This window comes from Podarcis cretensis (genome assembly GCF_951804945.1).
Source record: "Podarcis cretensis genome assembly, chromosome: 8".
In the NCBI taxonomy this organism is placed as follows: domain Eukaryota; kingdom Metazoa; phylum Chordata; class Lepidosauria; order Squamata; family Lacertidae; genus Podarcis; species Podarcis cretensis.
In genome coordinates, this window is record NC_137177.1 from 41451651 (window position 1) to 41471854 (window position 20204).

At 46.5% G+C, this 20204-nt stretch overlaps 1 protein-coding gene across 2 annotated transcripts in view; it reads right to left on the reverse strand.

The window, feature by feature from the left end:
* GNAO1 (G protein subunit alpha o1) overlaps positions 1–16144 on the reverse strand; it is a 167572-nt gene extending 151428 nt beyond the window's left edge. For both annotated transcript variants that reach the window (XM_079988341.1, XM_079988340.1), the window contains exons 1-2: positions 15155–16144; positions 14260–14302 (exon numbers count right to left, since the gene is read on the reverse strand). In XM_079988341.1, coding sequence (XP_079844467.1) covers positions 14260–14302; positions 15155–15272 — 161 coding nt within the window. In that variant the 5' untranslated portion in view covers positions 15273–16144. The remainder of the gene's footprint in view (positions 1–14259; positions 14303–15154) is intronic.
* Between the last annotated feature and the right edge of the window lie 4060 nt (positions 16145–20204).

Genomic DNA, 20204 nt, shown 5'->3' on the forward strand with positions numbered 1-20204 from the left:
TAGGTTTGGTGCTTTTGGTTTTGCTATTTATTTTGCGTTTTTGTTTTCGAGGCTTTTTCGGTTAATTTGTTTTTGTGACTGTGTGGAACCTAGTTCAGCTACTGATTGATTGATTGATTGATTGATTGTGTGACTGCGGAAATGGATAAAAGCCCCCCATCCAAACAATGACTTTCATCAGTGCAGGTAAGAAAAAAAAATAATTTTAATTTTTATCATCCACAATGCTGACTTATTTATTTTATAGTACTGTACATTGATAATTGCTTTCATTTTATGGATCAATGGTCTCGTTAGATAGTAAAATTCATTGCTGTTTTAGGGGTTGTTTTTAAAAGTCTGGAAGGGATTAATCCATTTTGCATTACTTTCTATGGGAAAGTGCACCTTGGTTTTGGAACACTTTGGTTTTGGAACTGACTTCTGGAACGGATGAACCAAGGTACCACTGGAATCATGAAAATAAATTTCTGAGATTTATAAAATCACAAATGGTATAAAGAAAACATACAATGGCAGGGGATACCCACTATTTCAAAGCACAAACATTGGGTATCCTCCCCACAAATGGATGCACAGTCAATTTAATATAAACAATGTTTGTTTTCACAAGGGATGACCTATGGAATGCATTGTGGCAGCTAGCGTAAGTTATTTACCTTTTAAAGGAGGGGGGAATTACACAGGTGCAGAGAGAGCTGCATACAGAAAAAGACCCCACTGGTCCATGTATTGTCTTTACATTGACTGACAGCTGCTCTCTGGGACTTCCGGCAGGGTTCTCTCCCAGGCCTACCTGGGGATGCTTGGGATTGAATTTGGGACCTTCTGTTCACAAACTGGATGCCCTGCCACTGAGCTGCAGGTAGAGCTCTTGCAACTGCTTGTGATGATGTGCTAATGGCGACCCTTCTGAGAGACTGATTTCCTTTCTTCACTAGAAATGAGGTGGTGCAGAAGAGGGCATTCTACAACCATCGCACCCTGCTTGCAAATTTCCTGAAAGCTTCTGGTTCCCAGCTGCAGAGGAACTGGGTGCCATGCCAGATGGACCGATTCAGCACGGCAACTCTCCTATCCTTCGTGAAAACCGGGCCAATCGCCTCCCTTTTCATTGGATCAAAACCCACTCCTGCCCCCTAAACAATAAACAATATGTCCATGGCTGCTTGGGTAAGGAATAAATGGATGTCTGGATCTTCCAGCTAATCCCTGTACAACAAGCCATTTGTTCTTGCATCTAATAAACTCTATCTGATAAATATCAATGAGCGGCTGACGTGCCTCCGGGGTAACTAAGGAAACGTTTTGTGCTGTTCTCTTTCTCTCGCCTGCAAGGTAACCAAGCACACACACGAGTAACTCTGCTGTCCTCACCTACAGAGGAAGTGAAGGAAGGTGTGGGTTTCCCCTTATCGCTCTTCACATCCAGGCAAATGTCCCCCCTTGGCCTCTCCTCAGCCTCATTAAATGCTCCGTAATTCTGATTAGCTGCCTCTTCAACACTTGCTGTTCACAACTCTCAAAAGCAAGGTTTTCACTATGCCATGCATTCAGACCTGGGAAATACTGTGTTCATTTTCCTGATTATAAGGCTAGTGTTTGTGTCCCACTTTCTAATGTTCCTTTCACACTGCAGTACAGTGGTACCTCAGGTTACATACACTTCAGGTTACATACACTTCAGGTTACAGACTCCGCCAACCCAGAAATAGTGCTTCAGCTTAAGAACTTTGCTTCAGGATGAGAACAGAAATCGTGCTCCAGCAGCGCAGCAGCAGCAGCAGGAGGAGGAGACCCCATTAGCTAAAGTGGTGCTTCAGGTTAAGAACAGTTTCAGGTTAAGAACAGACCTCTGGAACGAATTAAGTACTTAACCTGAGGTACCACTGTACCTGTTTTGGTATGGAACTGTGGCTGTTTGAATACTATACCAACATATTATGCTGAATTTCATTCATGCGGGCCTGTGGCATGATATGAGCACCACTGGACAACATCGCTCCTGCGTCACCTTATCCACACATGTGTGCTTTGATTTCCCCATGATTTCCCCATGAAAACAGGAGGAAAGAACCATATGCCAGTATACTGCCCCAAATTCTGTCACTTGACTCCTGTGATTTTCCAGATCGCACATATGCTAAATTCTGCTAAATTTCCAGAAGCGGATGTTGCATTGTGTAAAAGCTCAGATATCATTATTTAAAATTAGCAGCCAAGGGAATTGTGGCTAAATGAAATAAACTGCTTTGTGAATTCAGCCAAAGAGGTTCCCCCACAGCAAGTGAACGACAGTGGAAATGGTACCCCAAGGCAGAAAGTCCACCACCCTCTGGTTTAAAATGAAGGCAACGGGTGACATGCCCTCCTTTCTGAAACGTGCATTCCCCAGGCAGAAGACATTTTCAAGGATCATCAACTTGACTTCCCATTTCAATCCAAATACATTATAAATGCAGACACTTAGCAGAATCAGGATTCCCATTTAAAAACTGGCCATGCAGCAACCACCTTGAAAATCACCAAGTTGATACAGCACTTTGGGTTTTTCTGCTGAGCTGTAAAACAGGAGGCTATAAATTCACCCCCTAGCTAAATTACGGAGAAACAAGGATATGCACCCAGAAGACTTCTGCTTTGTTAAGTCAAAAGATTCTCATTAGAGAAGAAGGATTTCTCAAGTCAGGTCCAGTAATCAATCAGAACACGGCAGCAATAAAATGCAATATGACTTTTCGGAACGATCACCTTCCACTGCTGCAGCTTCCTCTGCCCAGAAGTTTTGCACAGATCCTGACGCACAAACATTGCTCAACATATTTATCAGCGTGGATTCATATATCTTAACAGAGGGGTAAGCATTGTAACCTGTCCTCTGCCAATTACATGGGATCATAGGAAGCTGTATTACACCGAGTATGACCATTGATCTACCTAGCTCAAGGTGGCGCTGTGGTCTAAAACACTGAGCCTAGGGCTTGCCCATCAGAAGGTCGGTGGTTCGAATCCATGTGATGGGGTGAGTTCCCGTTGCTCAGTCCCAGCTCCTGCCAACCCAGCAGTTCGAAAGCACGTCAAAGTGCAAGCAGATAAATAGGTACCACTCCGGAGGGAAGGTAAACGGTGTTTCCATGTGCTGCTCTGGTTTCGCCAGAAGCGGCTTAGTCATGCTGGCCACATGACCTGGAAAAACTGTCTGCGGACAAACATCAGCTCACTCGGCCAGTAAAGCGAGATGAGTGCCGCAACCCCAGAGTCATTCGTGACTGGACTTAACTGTCAGGGGTCCTTTACCTTTTTTTTACTTATCAAACAAATTTATAGGCCTCTTCACAGGGTGTACATCAAAGTGGTGTGCAGGGTATTATCTATAAGAGAAGGAGCCTGTCTGGACCACAGGCCATTTCAGCCACACCATAAACACTTGCCCCACACCTGGTGTCATATTGGGCATCAGATGTGGGGCAGATAAGAATGTGGCTGACCCAAAATGGGGTTTTTGGGACCTGTGGATCAGCTAATCCCATGTACCAGGCATTGCAAACCCCACCAATCAGCCGATTCGCACACTAAGTCAGTTGCACTAAGCTTCAGAAGACCCAGAATTCTGTGTGGTGGCAACTGGAACCTGTTAGGGCTGCCATTTTTAACTTTGCTGTTATCATCACAAAAAGACTTATATAGCATATATTGAGGAAAGTGTCCGATTACAAATGTACAGAATGCCATTGGCTTCTCAGTAAAACAACAAAAGCAACATCCATTATTCTTTCCACTTCTATAGACAGGGAAAGCGCTTCCATGTAAGAGTGCCCAAGAATGATTTTCAGACAAGATTGAGCCCAAGCCTTTTGTGCAGAAATTCAGCTATACCTCATGACCTCAGTTTCTGGATTTATGTGTTGTTTATACTTACACATGTTTCCCACAAACTAAAAACACAAAAAACTTCCAAAACGTGAGGAAAACTTGCTTCCAAGTGCATGCAGTTCTTTTCTGCAACCCAAATTTCTTAAAACAGTTTCAAACAGTTCTAAGGAATATATTATATATTTAACAGTATACGCTGCCTTTCACTTAAAGAAGCCTCAGCACTGCTAACAAATATATTTTATTATGCAATAAAATACATAATCAAATACCTCCATTAAAAACTACAAAAATAGAAGCAGCAGATTAATAGCGCAGCTGAAAGCAACTTGTGAAAAGAAAACACACTGACTTAAGATGTCATTAAAGGAATGAGAGGACAGGGCAGTCTTTGCCTAGCACCTAACTGGTATCAACAATGCACCAGCCAAATATGTCTAGGAGGAGCATTTGGTGGTTTCAGCACAACTGCAGAAGAACATGCAGCTTTATGACTGCATAATAGTTTGCCAACTATTAATGTCTATTCAGAAGCAGCCCCAACTGAAGATAAAGAGACTTAACCCCAGGGACATGTGTATAGGACTGCAGCATTCAGAGGAAAATGCTGTAAAGCTGGCTAGCCATGGTGTATGAAGTTGCAAGTGTGGCAAGCAAAAAATAAACACAATTGCACTCCAAGTCTTCCTAAGGCACACAAGACCTCCCCGAGCCATGAATACATATTTAGAAAGAACTCGTATCTCAGATAAGTTTGCCTACAGTTGCAAACTGAATTAAAATTCTCCTCCATTTCTAGTTGCATCTCATGCTGGGTTGCAGCATCAGGATGATGACCTTGATGGAGAGTGGGGTCCTTGCCGCAAACTCAAGATATACCTGGACCATTAAAATTCCCAGCATATTAACTCCCCTATTTATCCCCTCTTTATTTATTTGAGTTGTTGCCTTTCAAAACAAAATCATCCAAGGACTGCTTATATTTCAAATGAATTAAAATTAATTAATCAATCTACAATACAATATATCCTTCCAATAGCAATGGTAAAAAGCATTACAAATCCTTCCACACTATGAAGCTGGACATTCCAATATGAGATTTAAGAACAGAGGTAACTACCCACCAACTCCCCCTCGCTACTTTTAAAAAGAAACATTTTAGAGTCTCTTCTGCCATGTTTTCGGGTAATGCCAGTGCTTTTTTTCTGGGGCTACACAGGGGTACGCATACCCCTAAACATTTTGTGAACCTTTGTACTTTTCTCCATTTACTGTATTTATTTCCCCAAATTTGAACTATAAAATGGTGCTTTTCTTGAGTCAAAAGGAGAGTACCCCAAACATTTTTTTTAGAAAAACAACAACACTGAATAATGCAATTCCTCTGTTTTGGAGAGGTATGGGTCTGTAGCATAGTATTCCTAAACAGTCAGTGATTCCATGGTATAGTATTCTTAAGTGGATTGATCTGCCCTCATCACCGAGCACTTGCAGCCTCTGCTGTTCACATATTGAGAAGAGCTACAGTTCCTTGCATCCCCCTCCCAAGACACATAGGCCACTTTCACACCATACATTAAAGCACATTTTAAACCAGGGTTTCCCAAACTTGGGTTTCCAGCTGTTTTGGACTACAACTCCCATCATCCCTAGCTAGCAGGAGCAGAGGTCAGGGATGATGGGAAGAGTAGTCCAAAAACAGCTGGGAACCCAAGTTTGGGAAACCCCATTTTAAACAGTTGTGGCTTCCCCCAAAGAATTCTGGAAATCGTAGTTTGCTAAAGGTGCAGGCTCTTGACCAGAGACCCCTATTCCTCTCACAGAACTACAAATCCCAAAGTTCCCCAAGAAGAGGGGTTGATTCTGAAACTATTGTAGCTATGGAAGGGGACTAGAAGTCTCCTAACAACTCTCAGCAACTTTAACAGACTGCTGTTCCCAGAATTCTTTAGGGCAGCCCTGACTGTTTAAAGCAGTATGATGTATGGCGTGAACGAGGGCCTAGAAACAAGTTCCTTCTTCAGATGGCCTTAGACAGCATATTCAACAGAAGCAGTTCTTTTCCTTCCACCAGATTATTTATCATCATCAACAACAACAACTCCCAGCTTTTCTCCCTCACATACACTCTTCCCGTTCCAACAGCCCAATTCGCAATATCAAGACACTTCCTTTAGGAACAGCTTTCCAGCACAGTGGAAGAATGCACTTTGCACTGTCAGTGTCCATTGGAGGCAATTGATCAATACATTGAAGGAGATGAGAAAAGTCTTATGCTTGCCATTTATTTGTGCAAACCCCTGCTCCATTCCACTCCCGCAACACCACCTCATTTCCCCTCAATCGCACTGGGCTGGGAGCAGCGGTTGACACTTGTCAAGGCTTTAAAAAGCAATGTTCAAGTGGGGGGGGGGGAATTGCTAGAGCATTAGAGAAAGGCTTTCCTATGTTAAATTTGTTTCAATTTGTTTTAATTAGTGACCAATTTGTAAAAAATTGAAAATCATTTTTTAAAAATTGGCAAAGAGAGAGAGAGAGGCCTTTCTTTGCAGTGACCCTTTGTCTCTGGAATGCCTTATCATCCCGGGTCTAGCATGCCCTGGCGTTACCAGTCTTTTGAAAGGCTCTGAAGTCCCGTCTATTTTCCTCTTGAGATGTGCTTATTGGACTGATGGAATTAATGTTGTCTCTTACTATTGCATAAGAGCAGCCCTGCTGAACCAGGCCAAAGGTCTGTCTTGTCCACCGTCCTGTTCTCAAAGTTCTCACTCATGGTCCCCAGAAACCTGCATTCCTGTGCATATTGTCCCTGACCATTTAGCCATTGTGACTGAACTCTTTTTTAAAAAAAACTGGCTGTTGTTTTAATGGTTATTACTGGTTTTATCCAGCTGCCTTGAGAGGGGTTTTGCCCCCCAAAGCATGTAAATATATATGTATATTTACATCAGTTTATTTGCTCACCTCAGTGTGAATGTAGAGCTATGTGATCCACAATTCATTTTCAGCAGCATCATAAAGTAAAGGGCATTAAAGATTAAGTGGCTTATATAAGGTTTTAGTAGACAATCCCCTGGCTCTGCCTTCTCCTGAGGTCAATTTTCATTATCAATCAATCAATCAATTGCCATCCAGACATGTCTCAAGGGGGCATGTGTGGGCCCCCTTGGGAAGTGGGATGGGATATAAATTAAATGCATATATAAATGTACAAAATGCAGCAGAACAGCTAAACCAGCAGTTTAGCTGCCATGTATGGCAAAATAAATGAATAAACGAGTCCCTTCTTTAAAAGTGATAGAGAATGGAAAAAAGAAAGGTGCCTTATATCCCAAATTAGTTCATTAGTCTGTCTAACCTTTAACCAATCTGATACCCTCCATATGTTTTGGACTATAATTCCCATCATCCCTGCCCAATGACTGTTCAAGCAAGGATTAATGGGAGTTGTAGTCCCTAATAACATGATGGAACAGACAGCTCACCTTGGTTAGAGGTCTCTCAGCAGCTGCTACATGGACACCTATCAGCGACACTGCAGTACTGAGTTCCCTGCATGAACAAGGGGTTTGACTAGATGAGCTTACAGGCCCTTCCAACTCTACGGTCCCATCTGCCCTATATCTCTAAAGCGAAGTCACACCATTTAAAACAACCATAAAGGTAAAGGTAAAGGGACCCCTGACCATTAGGTCCAGTCGCGAACAACTCTGGGGTTGCAGCGCTCATCTTGCTTTATTGGCTGAGGGAGCCAGCGAACCAGAGCAGCGCATGGAAATACCATTTACCTTCCCGCTGGAGTGGTACCTATTTATCTACTTGCACTTTGATGTGCTTTCGAACTGCTAGGTTGGCAGGAGCAGGGACCGAGCAATGGGAGCTCACCCCGTCACAGGGATTCGAACCGCTGACCTTCTGATTGGCAAGCCCTAGACTCTGTAGTTTAACCCACAGCGCCACCCATAACTTCCTGCAAAGAACCATGGGGACTGCAGTCTGTTAAGGGTACTGAGTGTTTTTAGAAGACCATAGGAGCCAACTCCTAGGGGCCAAGGGGGATTTGCCCCCACATAAAACATTTGAGGGGGCCAGCCCTGTCCCCAGTTGATGGGCACGTTGTGTGTGCAATGTGTCATATTATCAACTATGCAGGGTGTGGCTTACCTGGGGCCCCACATCATTTTATTCAAGTTGGCACTCTGGTAGGAGACCCCTATTTCCCTCACAGTGCTACATTTCCCAGAGTTCCCTGAGAAGAGGAATTGACTGCTATACCACTCTGAGGCTTGTAGCTCTGTGAGGGGAATAGGGGTCTCCTACGTGCGCTGCTCTGGTTCGCCAGAAGCGGCTTAGTCACGCTGGCCACATGACCCGGAAGCTGTAGGCCGGCTTCCTCGGCCAATAAAGCGAGATGAGCGCCGCAACCCCAGAGTCAGTCACGACTGGACCTAATGGTCAGGGGTCCCTTTACCTTTTAACAACTCTCAACACCCTAGACATAATAAACTTCCCAGGATTATTTTGAGAGGGGCAGTAAACCATGGCTGTTTAAAATGGTATGATACTGCTTTAAATATACAGTGCAGATAGGGCCTATCATTCTATGTTCTCTCCTGCTCTGATTTTAGCAGTATTTTGCTCTTGTAGTGCTCTCTTAGAGATCTACAGCCTCTCCAAGCAATGCCACAAACAAATCCTGATGGTGGAAACATGCATGCAGAATAACTTTACATGCCTTTGTAATCTTGCAGATAACACCCAAGACCTATTTTCAGCTTCTGCGAATGGCCTGTGAGGAATGCACTTTCTGATGCAAACACAGCACAGACTAATGAGGAGACTAGCTGTATTATTTGTAGCAGTGCTACACCACCTCAGAGCCTCAGCTGCCGCTGCTATTGCTTGCAGCAGTCTGTTTGACTGGATATATGAAATCCATTGAGAAAATATAAGGGAGCGTGCAAGCGTACAGAGAAATCCCAACTGTGTGCTACTGAGAAAGGCAGATGCCAAAATGAGTCACTAAAGACTGCGAAACATATCCCCTGTTTGACCGTCCACTTATTTAAGAGTTGGTGTGGTGGACTGGTTAGAGGAGTGACCAACTCTCAATGGCCAACTGGGAGGATGAAATGGGGGTGGTAAGAGACACATAGACCAGAGTGAGCTAATGTCTGTCCTTCAAGATGTTGCTGGGCTTCAACCCCCATCATCCCTGACCCTGCTGGCTGGGACTGAGTTGGAGTCCCTCAACATCTGGAGGGGCTTGGATGAAAGGTGAGATATAAATGTATATGGTCAGGAGCTGCAGAATTTATCTTGACCAGGGTTTCCCAAACTTGGGTCTCCAGCTGTTTTTGGACTACAATTCCCATCATCCCTGACCACTGCTCCTGCTAGCTAGGGATGATGGGAGTTGTAGTCCAAAAACAGCTAGAGACCCGAGTTTGGGAAACCCTGGTCTTGATGAACCTTCCCTAACCAGAAAGGTGATCTAGACTACAGCACCCATCATCCTTAAACTGGCTGTCTGGAACTACTAAGAGTTGGAGTTCAAAACATCTTGAGGGCACCAGGTTAGGGAAGGCTGATCTAGATCTAGATGCACACATATTGAGGTATACTGAAAAGAAACAAAGATCCAAAAATTAATGGACTGAAGTTAGCCATGTTTCTTAAATTCTGTGGTTCTATCAAAGTCAAACTTAGTTGGCTACAACCCCACAAGGTGTGAACTAGGCCACACAACAGATGATGTTGCCAGGTTGTGGCCAGTACCACTTTAGCTAGCAGGTGGGGCTTATGTAATTGAACACTCCTCCATTTAAAAACAAAACAAAACCAGCAACCCGTGTCAGGGAGAAAATGAAGTTAGAAGTTAGTTTCTAACATAGAGGCAATGAATGTGGCATGGAGGGGCAACGTGAACCCCCTCTTCCAGACTTGCACAGTGAAGTGATACAGGTTAACTGCTTTGTCTACTTTTTGCAGAAAGTAGGTATCACAGACAAAATTCTAGAACGAGAACTTCCAACTATCTATTCCCCATCTTGGCAGCAAGAATCCTACAGAAAGATACCTAACCACATGGAAGGTGACACTGTCAAATTGGTTAATCCATTCTTGTTCTGCAACCAATTCCTTTTAAGCTGATCTTGCCTTATATAACAAATTATGTCTATTAGATGCAATCTGTGCATTTCTACCAGCAATATATGTGTGTGTTTGAGTTTGAGTGTGTGTGCGAGAGATAAACCATCTCCCTGGAATTCAGCTGAAATGTTTCCCTTCTCCACTCCTACTGTTTGAATTAAGTGATAGGCCATTCCATATATTAAGGCACATTTAAAGAATGCTGGTTCTCTAGAATTCCTGAAAGGATAATAAGTGCAAATGCCTTCCCTTCCTCTAAGACATCAACTCCAAATAATCAACAGATCCATGGGACCAGGTGGGGGCCCAAAATAACAAATGACAAAAACAAGCAAGACTCCAAATCTTCCAACAGGAATAAATTTAGGAAGCTGCCTTGTACAGCTCAGGACATGGTCTTGGTTCCTGCAGTATTTTACCAATTATCCATTTGTACTGCATTCTGTTGTGCTTTATTATGGTGTGAACTCTTCCATAAATGAAAAGCATTATAAAGATCTTAATAATAATAAAAGTTGCTTTTTTATACCTCATAATAACAATGGCAATGACATACAGACTATGCAGTGCCTCCTCCTTCTTTTTGTTTTAAAGAAAGTGGGTGTATAGAAATAAAAAAAGGAAGGTCTGTAGCTCAGTAGCAGACCGCACTCTTGGCAGGCGGGCTAAATTAGTTCCACTGAAATCAGTGGAAGAAGTTCCTTAATGATTAAAGTCAGCCATCCCCAAACTTGTGCCCGCCAGATGTTTGGACTAATCAGATGTCAAAGAGATAAACAACTACCTGACATTTAGAAGACATCTGAAGGAAGTTTTTAATGTGTGACATTTAATGTATTTTTGATATTTGTTGGAAGCCACCTTGAGTGGCTGGGGAGGTCCAGCCAGATGGGCAGGGTACAAATAAATTATTATTATTATTAATATTATTATTATTATTAGACTGCAATTATTATCCGACCCAGGCAGCAGGGCTGCTGAGAGTTGCATCTGGAGGGCACCCGGTTTTTGAAGGCTGGGGTGGAATGTGAGAAGATCAAATACCAATAAATAAATGCATGATAATCCCAGATTTCTTCCTTTTCTTTTTTTAGAACATAAAAGCCTGGTGGATCAGGCAAAAGGCCCATCTAGTCCAGCACTCTGTTCTCAAAGTGGCCAGAAGCAGTGATTCCCAGCATCTGGTATTCAGAAGTATACCACCTCCAACAGTGGAGGAAGAACACAACCATTGTGTGTTCTGCCTCCACCTTCTCCTTCCATGAATTTGTCTAATCCTCCTTTAAAGTCACCCATGTCGGTGGCCATCACTACAACTATGCAAAGTGCTGACTTTTACTTTAAATTTTATTTTAGTACAACCCACAAAGTCCCCAAACTAGGATAGCTCAGAGCATGAGACTCTTAATCTCAGGGTTATGGGTTTGAGCCCAATGTTGGGCAAAGGATTCCTCATTGCAGGGAGGTGGGGTGGGGGACTAGAGGACCCTCGTGGTCTCTTTCAAACCCTACGATTCTATGATTCAAACCATCTGGAGAGCTCAAGCATCTGGGAGGCTGGCTTAAGTCGTGAATAATTTGTCCCATTGATTCCACAGTTCAGCTGCCTTTGAGTGCTGCATCCAACTCACCTGTTTCCCACCACACAAACCTTACAATACATGTGGCTCTCCATGTATTGCTGGACTGCAACTCCCATAATCCCAGACCATTGGCCATGATGGCTGGAGCTGATGGCCTCCGCCCATGCTTAGCAATTCTTTATTCGCACAGCCACTGCTGATGTCTGGCTGTTTACCTAAAACACTGGAAGTTCAAAGACATCTACCCACCCTCATTAATCCCATGAGAAGGTTGGGTTCTGATTTGGATTCTACCACAGACACAAAAGTCCCTGACCAGACATGAGCTCACCCACTAGGCATCTCTCAGACCTCTGTCCGCAAAATGAAGATAAAAGTGATCCACCTCACAGGGATGTTGGGAGGATAAACGGATATAAAATAATGTATTTGAACTATGAATTATTTGTGTTGTGGAGCACAATCCATTGCACAGATGTAAGATGCCTTTAATTCAATGGGGCTTCCTGCCAGCTGCATGCATAAGGAAGGAAAGGCATTGTAAAAACTGTTCATAATGGCAACGTTCAAATTGCCAGGGTTTTAAATTCCTTCCCCAGCACTAAGGGCAGCTCAGAATATATACTGTTAGAAGCAGCTTTATCCTCTAGTCTAGGCCAGGATCTTTCAGAGCAAAGATTTCTAGTCAGGAGGAGGACCGGACTGCAATTCCAGTCAGAAGAATCACAGTTAAATGCAAATTATACATGTGTTCAAATCATGGTAATCCAGTATCCGAACTGGGCCGAACCTGGCCGACGCAATTTTTTTTTTTTAACCGAACGCTTCCGAAGACAAGACAAGCGCTGCGCCCGACAATAGCCGAGACAAGCCGAGTCTTGCCGATCTCCCAAGAGCCTATTCGAGTCTCTTCTGGGCGCTGTCCACCACTTGCACAGCCTGAAGCCTTTACCTGCCACCTCGGGCACAAGCGAAGAGATAATAGAGCCAAGGGGTGGGGGAACACGCTGTAGGGGTGTGTATGTATGAGAGAGAGAAAGAGAGAGAGAGAGAGGAAGCGCGCAGCTTTGCAAACGAGTGTGCGTTTCTCCCTCTCTCTCGCTTAGCAACACGCAAGCCGCCTAAAGGGCGGGGAAGGCTCTTGCAGTCAGCAACAGCAAACCTCGCTCTCCTTTTCTTGCAAGGCAAACGCCTTGCAAACGGCAACTGGGAACCCAAAGCATTGCATTGCAATGCAATGCTGGGATTCCTTCCCCACGACCACCTTTTGGCTTCTTCTCGTTCTCTAAAATGGGAACACTCTATCCCATCGTCCATACTCCCCACTCCCCAACCGATGTCCTCCTTCCCAAAGGAACACCATTCGTCCACCTCCCGAAGCAAGATGCAACTAGATGCAGCGACTTGTTCGTTGCACGGGCACCCTCACTCGCTCGGCCTGGGGGCGCGATGGGGCCACAGAACACCTGTGCCCAGCCAGCTGCCCAAACACAACCTTTCTTCCTGGCACACACACACACACACACACACACCTCATGCGATTTTCAAATCAATATCATAGATCGCTAAGCAGAATCGGCCGCTGCGGAGCAGAGAAGGAAGTTGACCGGAATAGCTCCTATGGCGCCCCGTTAAGGTGTTGGGGACGAAATTAAGCAGGGTTTGGGTGTCGTGCGTAAAACGAGAGAGGACGGAGCTGCATCCTTCGTTAGCTGGCTGCTGATTTATTCCCTCCCATATCCCAGCTTAATTTGCAGTTGCAAGCCAAATTCTGCCATAATTAATTAAATGGTGGGGTGGGTGTTTTAGAGGCTCAGATCTAGAAAGGAGAAGAAGGGGGGGGGGGAGAGGATGATAAGCGTCAGCGAGGCTTGCTTTAAATCTGCCTAATGAGCAGATTTCCACCACCCGATAGAAAGAGAGAAATGAAGCAGAGATAGGCGATCCTGCCTAAGCAGCCCATGTCCGGAGATCAAATGAGGGGGGAGATCAGGAGGGAGCTCAGGGAAGGAGATAAGATCCCGACATTAAGCTTCATTGACAGTGTGATGTTTAATGGCTGCGCCTGGTTGGACGATCTCGGCCATGCACATCCTTCCCAGGACCCAGCCGGCCCCTCCCTGCTCCCTCCTCCTTTCTTTGGGGTGGCGAAGGAGGGAGAGCAGCAGAGCAACCACACTTCAGCACCAAAGCTATAGAACAGCGGACACCTGGAGCTTCCCTGCTTAGCATAAAAAGGAGAGAGGGTGGGGCGGGGTGGGGCTGGATGCCCCCCCCTTGCCCATCCGCCTTCCTAGCCTTCTCAGTCCCTGCTCCAGATGTTGGCCTCCCCGCAAGAGGGCCCCTCCAAGGCAGCCAGGAAGAAGCAATCCCCAAGCAGAGCTTCCCACTTCAAACATGGCGGACGCCCATTCATACAACCAAAAAGACCTGTTCGCCTTTTCCCTCCCCGTTGGTCTCTCTCTCCCCCCCCACCTAAGCCCACCCCGCCTTGCCAATTCCCACAACAAGAAATCGGGGGTGGTGCCTGGGTTTCTCTCCCCCACTCCCTTTTGAATGCAACATGCTAAAATCATTGGGATAGGCACAACACACACACACGCTAAATAAGACTGCTGTGATGATGTAAAATCCTCAAAGGGGGACTTACTTCATCTGCTTCACGATGGTGCTTTTCCCGGATTCCCCAGCCCCTGTTAGGACAAAAAGCCAAAAATAAAACCCCGATAAAGGCAAGATCTGGCGAGGGTGATAATATAAGGAGATCAAGGAGATTACATAGGAAGGAGCAGCTGCACTAATGGTTGCCACGGCCGGGGGGGGGGGCGAAGAGGAGAGATCATGTTTGTGCAGTTGAGGTTTCCGTGCAAAAGGGATAATGGTAGGGTAGTTTTCAATGCAGAAGAATGGGGAGGTGGCACAGAATCATACCTGTTGGGTGGGCTATCGAAGGTTTCCATTTGGGCAATACAATGGATTTTTTATTTTACTTTTTTTTGCACATGATGCAATGAGGCTCAGCAAAATCATGCCTAAAAGGAAAGGGCCTGCCAGTGTACGTGTGTGTGTGTGTAAGAGATGGGGAGAGGGAGGGAGATAGCGGAGGGGAGAGATGGAGCATAGTTGTACAATAGGTGGGGCAGAAGATGAAGGATGGAAAATAAATCACACCTAGTTGGTGGAAGGGAATGGGTGTCCGACCCCCCCCCCCCGCGCGCCGCCCTTTTAACTGGAAGGGGCAGGAGGGAGAAGATCGTATTTGTGCTCTAGAGTTGACAAGGCAGGCAGGTGGGGCGAGAATGGGAAATAAGTGTGTGTGTGTGTGTTTGTTTGTTTCGAGGGAGGGGGGAAAGCGATGGCTCTGCCCAACAAATGTGGCAAGCAGAGCTGAAATGCCAGTCTAAATAGGAAGGTGGCCGGCATAGGGGCAGACACACGGGAGTGGTGGACCTGGGGGTGGGGTGGGGGGGTCTGGCTGTGTCAGAATCCTACCTGGGTGTGGAGAGAGGGAGGGAGGGGGCGCAGCTGGGCTCGAGCCCGCTTACCTAGCAAGAGCAGCTTCACATCTTTGGCCGCGCTGATGCCGTCCTCCTTGAGGTTCTTCTCGATCGCCTTGCTCCTCTCCAAGGCGGCTCTTTCTTCGGCGCTCAGTGTACATCCCATGGTGGCCGGGAAATGTGTTCTCCCGGGCTGGCGGACACTTCTCTCGGTCCCCCCAACCCCCCTTTTTATCAGACACTCCAAGGAGGAAAAACGGGAGGGCAAACAAAAATTAAAACACAACCACCAACGCAGCAGAAAAGCAAGATAGGAAGAAGAGGGATGGGGATGTAGATCTTTGCTTAGATGTCAAAAATAAATTAAAATGAAGCACCAGGGGGAATATAATACAGATTCTCTCTCTCTCTTTCTGGCTGGCTGCCCCCTCGCTCTTCTCCTTCTTCCTTCCCGGCTCTGCGTCTCCGTAGCCCCAGCAAATCAATGCATCCAAATGAGAGCCGAGCCTTCCGGGGGCTGGCAGGCGCTGCTGGGGGGGGGGGTGGTGGTGCGCTGGAAGGAGACGAGGGAGATCTCTTGCGATGGGAGAAGGAGCAGGGCGCGATGGGCTCTGGGCGCCCCTTGCCTGGTCTGGAGCTGGGCGGCCTCTTGGGGGACGCGGCAGCGGGCGGGCGGGCGGGCGGGTGGCAAGCGCGCTGGGGCTGCTGCTGCTGCTGGCGTCGGAGCGAGAGCCGAGCCCTTTCCCCTCTGGGCGGCTGTGTCGCCGGCGGGATGCCTGCCTTCGTCGCTGGGCTGCTGCCTGGACGGCTCTCGGGGCGAGGCGCTTCCTTCCTCCTGGCGAGTCTTCCTCTCCTCCCTCCCCCGAACCTGGGGGTCTCTAATGGGCGGCGGCGGCGATGGCTGCGAGCGATCGCATCGCTCAGCCGATCCTAATGGCAAGAAATGCAGAAAGGGGCGACGCGAGCTCGCGGCAGCAGCAGCAGCCAGGCGAGGAGGAGGGAGGGAGCGGGGAGGGCGGGCGAGTGCGCCAAGGCTGAGCCGCGCCGAAGCTGCCTTCCCTTGCACAGGCGAGGCTGGGCTGGCTGACGTCGGCCGCGAAGCCCGCGCATGCGCCCGCCCGGCCGAGAGGAAGCTCGGCGAGGAGGAGGAGAGCGGGCCGAGCGAGCGAGAGAACGGGCCGAGGAGCCGCTTCGAGATGCGGCTGCTGCTGCTGCTGCTGCTGCTGCCGCCGCCGCCGCCGCCGCCGCCGCCGCCAAAGAGCCTCTCTCCCTCCCCTCCCTCCCAGTTCACGGCGCTGCAGTAGTGCAGCCGAAGTGGGGAGGGCTGTGCGGAGCTTAGAGATCAGGGATGGGGAGGCTTGTTGAGTCGGAGGGCCACATTCCCTCCTGGGAAACCATTTTGGGGCCACTTGCCAGGTGTGGGCGGGGAAGAGGCCCAAGTGGGCGGAGCAATGGGGGCACGCCTTATCTTTGTGTAGGATGCTAGTTCACACCCACACAGGGGTGCCAACTTGAATAAAATGATCACATGATGTGGTGCATCCACACTTTTTGAATGGCAATGCCCATCAACCTGGGGGGGAGCCTCCTCAGATATTTTATTGGGGGAGGGCAAAGGGACACACACACACACACACACACACACACACCCCTTCATCCAGGGGAACCAAAGGCATAAGAACATTAGACAATCCTGCTGGCTGGGTAGCTCAGTCGGTTTGAGCATGGTGCTGGTAACACCAAGGTTGCAGGTTCGATGCCCATATGGGGCAGCTGCATATTCCTGCGTAGCAGGGGGTTAGACAAGGTGATCCTCAGGGTCCCTTCCAACTCTACAGTTCTATGATTCTATAGCAATCGGTCCAATGGCCCATCTAGTCCAGCATCCTATTGTCGCAGTGGCTGACTAGACACTCCAGCAGCTGTTATCCAGAAGGATATTGCTTTCAACCAACCATGGAATATCCTTTCTCATAATTTGAATCCATCGATTTGGGCTCTACCCTCTGGAGCAGCAGAAAACAAGCTTGCTCCATCTTTCAGGTGGCAGCCCTTCAGATATTTGAAGATGTCTATCACATCACCTCCCAATCTTCTCCTGGCTGAACACCCCAACTTCCTCAACCATTTATCATGAGGCTTGAACTTCTTGCATCCCTCCTCAGATTTATAAATAATAAGTCTTTCACCTAACCTACCTCATAGGGTTTTTGTGAGGATACAATGGGGGTGGGAACAGACTCCGACCAGAAGTGGTGGGCTCTCCTTCCTTGGAGGTTTCTAAGCAGAAGTTGGATGGTCATCTGTCATATATGATCTAGTTGAGATTTCTGCATTGCAGGGGGTTGGACTAGATGACTCTAGGTAGGTGGCCTTTTTGACAGCCTTTTTCTCCCCTACAAATCCAAATACTGACATGTCTAAGGCATTTGAAAAACAACAACATTTGTTTGTTTATTTGCAAATGCAGTACAGAAAAGAGAAGGAATAACACCAGCTGATATTAGCCATAAAAAGATTTCATTTATCTTGAGTTTGGCCACATTCACTGCATGCATTTAAAGCACTATGATACCACTTTAAACAGTCATGGCCTCCCCCAAGGAATTCTGGGAACTGTAATTTGTTAAACGTGCTGGGAGTTGTTAGGAGACCTCGATTCTACTCCTAGAATTACAGTTTCGGGTTGCCAAGGCCAAGAGAGTTGGTGCTGAACCCACATCTTCAACCCTATATAGGGTTGCTACTTATGCTTCACCCCCAAAAGGATCAGAGCAGAACACCAATTTTCATAAAATTTGCATGTGCTAATGTATATGCATATGGATACAAATTTAGAAATAATTACTATAATTTAAATAGAAATACAACACATCTCACTATGAAACCAGAGACCAGGTGACAGGTAGCCCTGCTCAGTTTGCAGCCCATTGCTGATGGGCAACTTCAAGATCTCCCCCCAACCCTCCCTTTCTATGGCCTTAAACCAGACTTGGACAATACAGACCATTAAGCCAGTATTTTCTAGGTATGGGTCTGAGCAGTTTTCCCTTTGCTCCCACTCCTTTCCCATGGAAAATTTGCTCTTTAGTGCTAAATCAGAGCAAACGTCAATCTGGAGAAAACCGGAATTGCCATTTGCTCCGCTTGAGCACTAAAGAGCAGTTTCTTCTGGGGCAAAGCAGCAGGACAACAGGAAGTATGGATGAGCCTCCAAAGAGAATTAGACAAATGCATGGAGAATAATAATAATAATAACAATAATTTATTATTTATATCCCGCCCATCTGGCTGGGCCTTCCCAGCCACTCTGGGCGGCTTCCATAAAAACCAGAAATACAGTAAAATCACACGTTAAAAACTTCCCTGAACAGGGCTGCCTTAAGATGTCTTCTGAATGTCAGGTAGTTGTTTATCGCTTTGACATCTGCTGGAAGGGCGTTCCACAGGGTGGGCGCCACTACCGAGAAGGCCCTCTGCCTGGTTCCCTGTAGCTTTGCTTCTCGCAATGAGGGAACCGCCAGAAGGCCCTCGGCGCTGGACCTCAGAGTCTGGGCAGAATGATGGGGGTGGAGACGCTCCTTCAGGTATACTGGACCGAGGCCGTTTAGGGCTTTAAAGGTCAGCACCAACACTTTGAATTGTGCTCAGAAACATACTGGGAGCCAATGTAGGTCTTTCAAGACCGGTGCTATATGGTCTCGGCGGCCGCTCCCAGTCACCAGTCTAGCTGCCGCATTCTGGATTAGTTGTAGTTTCCGAGTCACCTTCAAAGGTAGCCCCACGTAGAGCGCATTGCAGTAGTCCAAGCGTGAGATAACCAGAGCATGAATAAGGCTACTATGATGTCTATGTTGCCCCTTCACTGTTGGGGGCAGTATGCCTCTGAATACCTGGTGCTCTGATGCTCAGATCCTGCTTGCAGGTTTCCTATTAGGGCATCTGGTTGGCCACTGTGAGAACAGGATGCTGGATCAGATGGACTTGGACTGATCCAACAAAGCTCTTCTTATGCACATACATTACGTCCTTGTGCTGGTCGACCTTTGACTTTGGAAAAAAACATTTTTCCTTCCACAACCCTTTCACCAGAGGAATTTCTTTTTAGGTTCATGGCTGCCTAGGCTCCCAAACAGTGTGCCCCCCCCCCTTTCACCTAGATCCTTTCTGACTTTGTTGTCTTGGCAAGCTAGCCAGCCATGACTGGCCCCAAATTCTTACCACTTGAGAGTGGATTGCATTAGGCTTTGGAAATGCAGTGTAAGCCAACACTCCGTGTGTGTGTGTGTGTGTCTTTGAATATCAAGGCTGTGCTAAAGTGGAAATGAATAGAAATCACGCTTGGCCTTGGGAGGGGAGGGAAATAAACCAGCAAAAACAGTTCTCAAAAAAGAAAGGGTCTCCTGCAGTGCTAACCACCATATTCTTGCAGCATTTTTTTAATGTGGTGTGATGGAGATAAAAAGTAGGAAGTCTAAGTTGTGCAGGGAGTAATTGAGCAGCTTATTTTCATAAGCCAGGGTGTGGAAATGGAACAAAGAGCTCAGGTGGCGAAAAGCGTGCTACCCATTTAAACAATTAACTATGCAACAGACGATGAGGAATATTATTCAAGAGAAATATTTAGCTTGGCAGCCATTAATATTTCCATAGTGCTTAGTTCCTCAGCACACTTATGGCATAGTTATGCTGCTGACTTTTACACACACACACACACACACACACACACACACACACACCAATTAGCTACCATGGCTTCTCCAAAAGATCATGCAAAGAGTATTTTGGTGAGGGAGACTGAGAATGTTATTAAGAGATCTTTAGGACTCTCCCAATACAGTTTAAATGACTGTTAAACCTCTTGAAGTCTGTAATGTTGCAGTTCAGCTTTCCCACCAAAATATGTATATAATAGGAGAAAGTAAAGAAAAAAATATTTTCATTGGGGGGAATTGTGTATATCTCACATTCAAAAATGTGTATATGAGAAGAAATGGGGGGGGGGGGAAGATGCAGAGAAAATGAAATTTATAGATTCATCTATCCTAATGAGGACCAGGGACAACCCATCCTTTTTGGCTTTGCAGGAATTGTACTT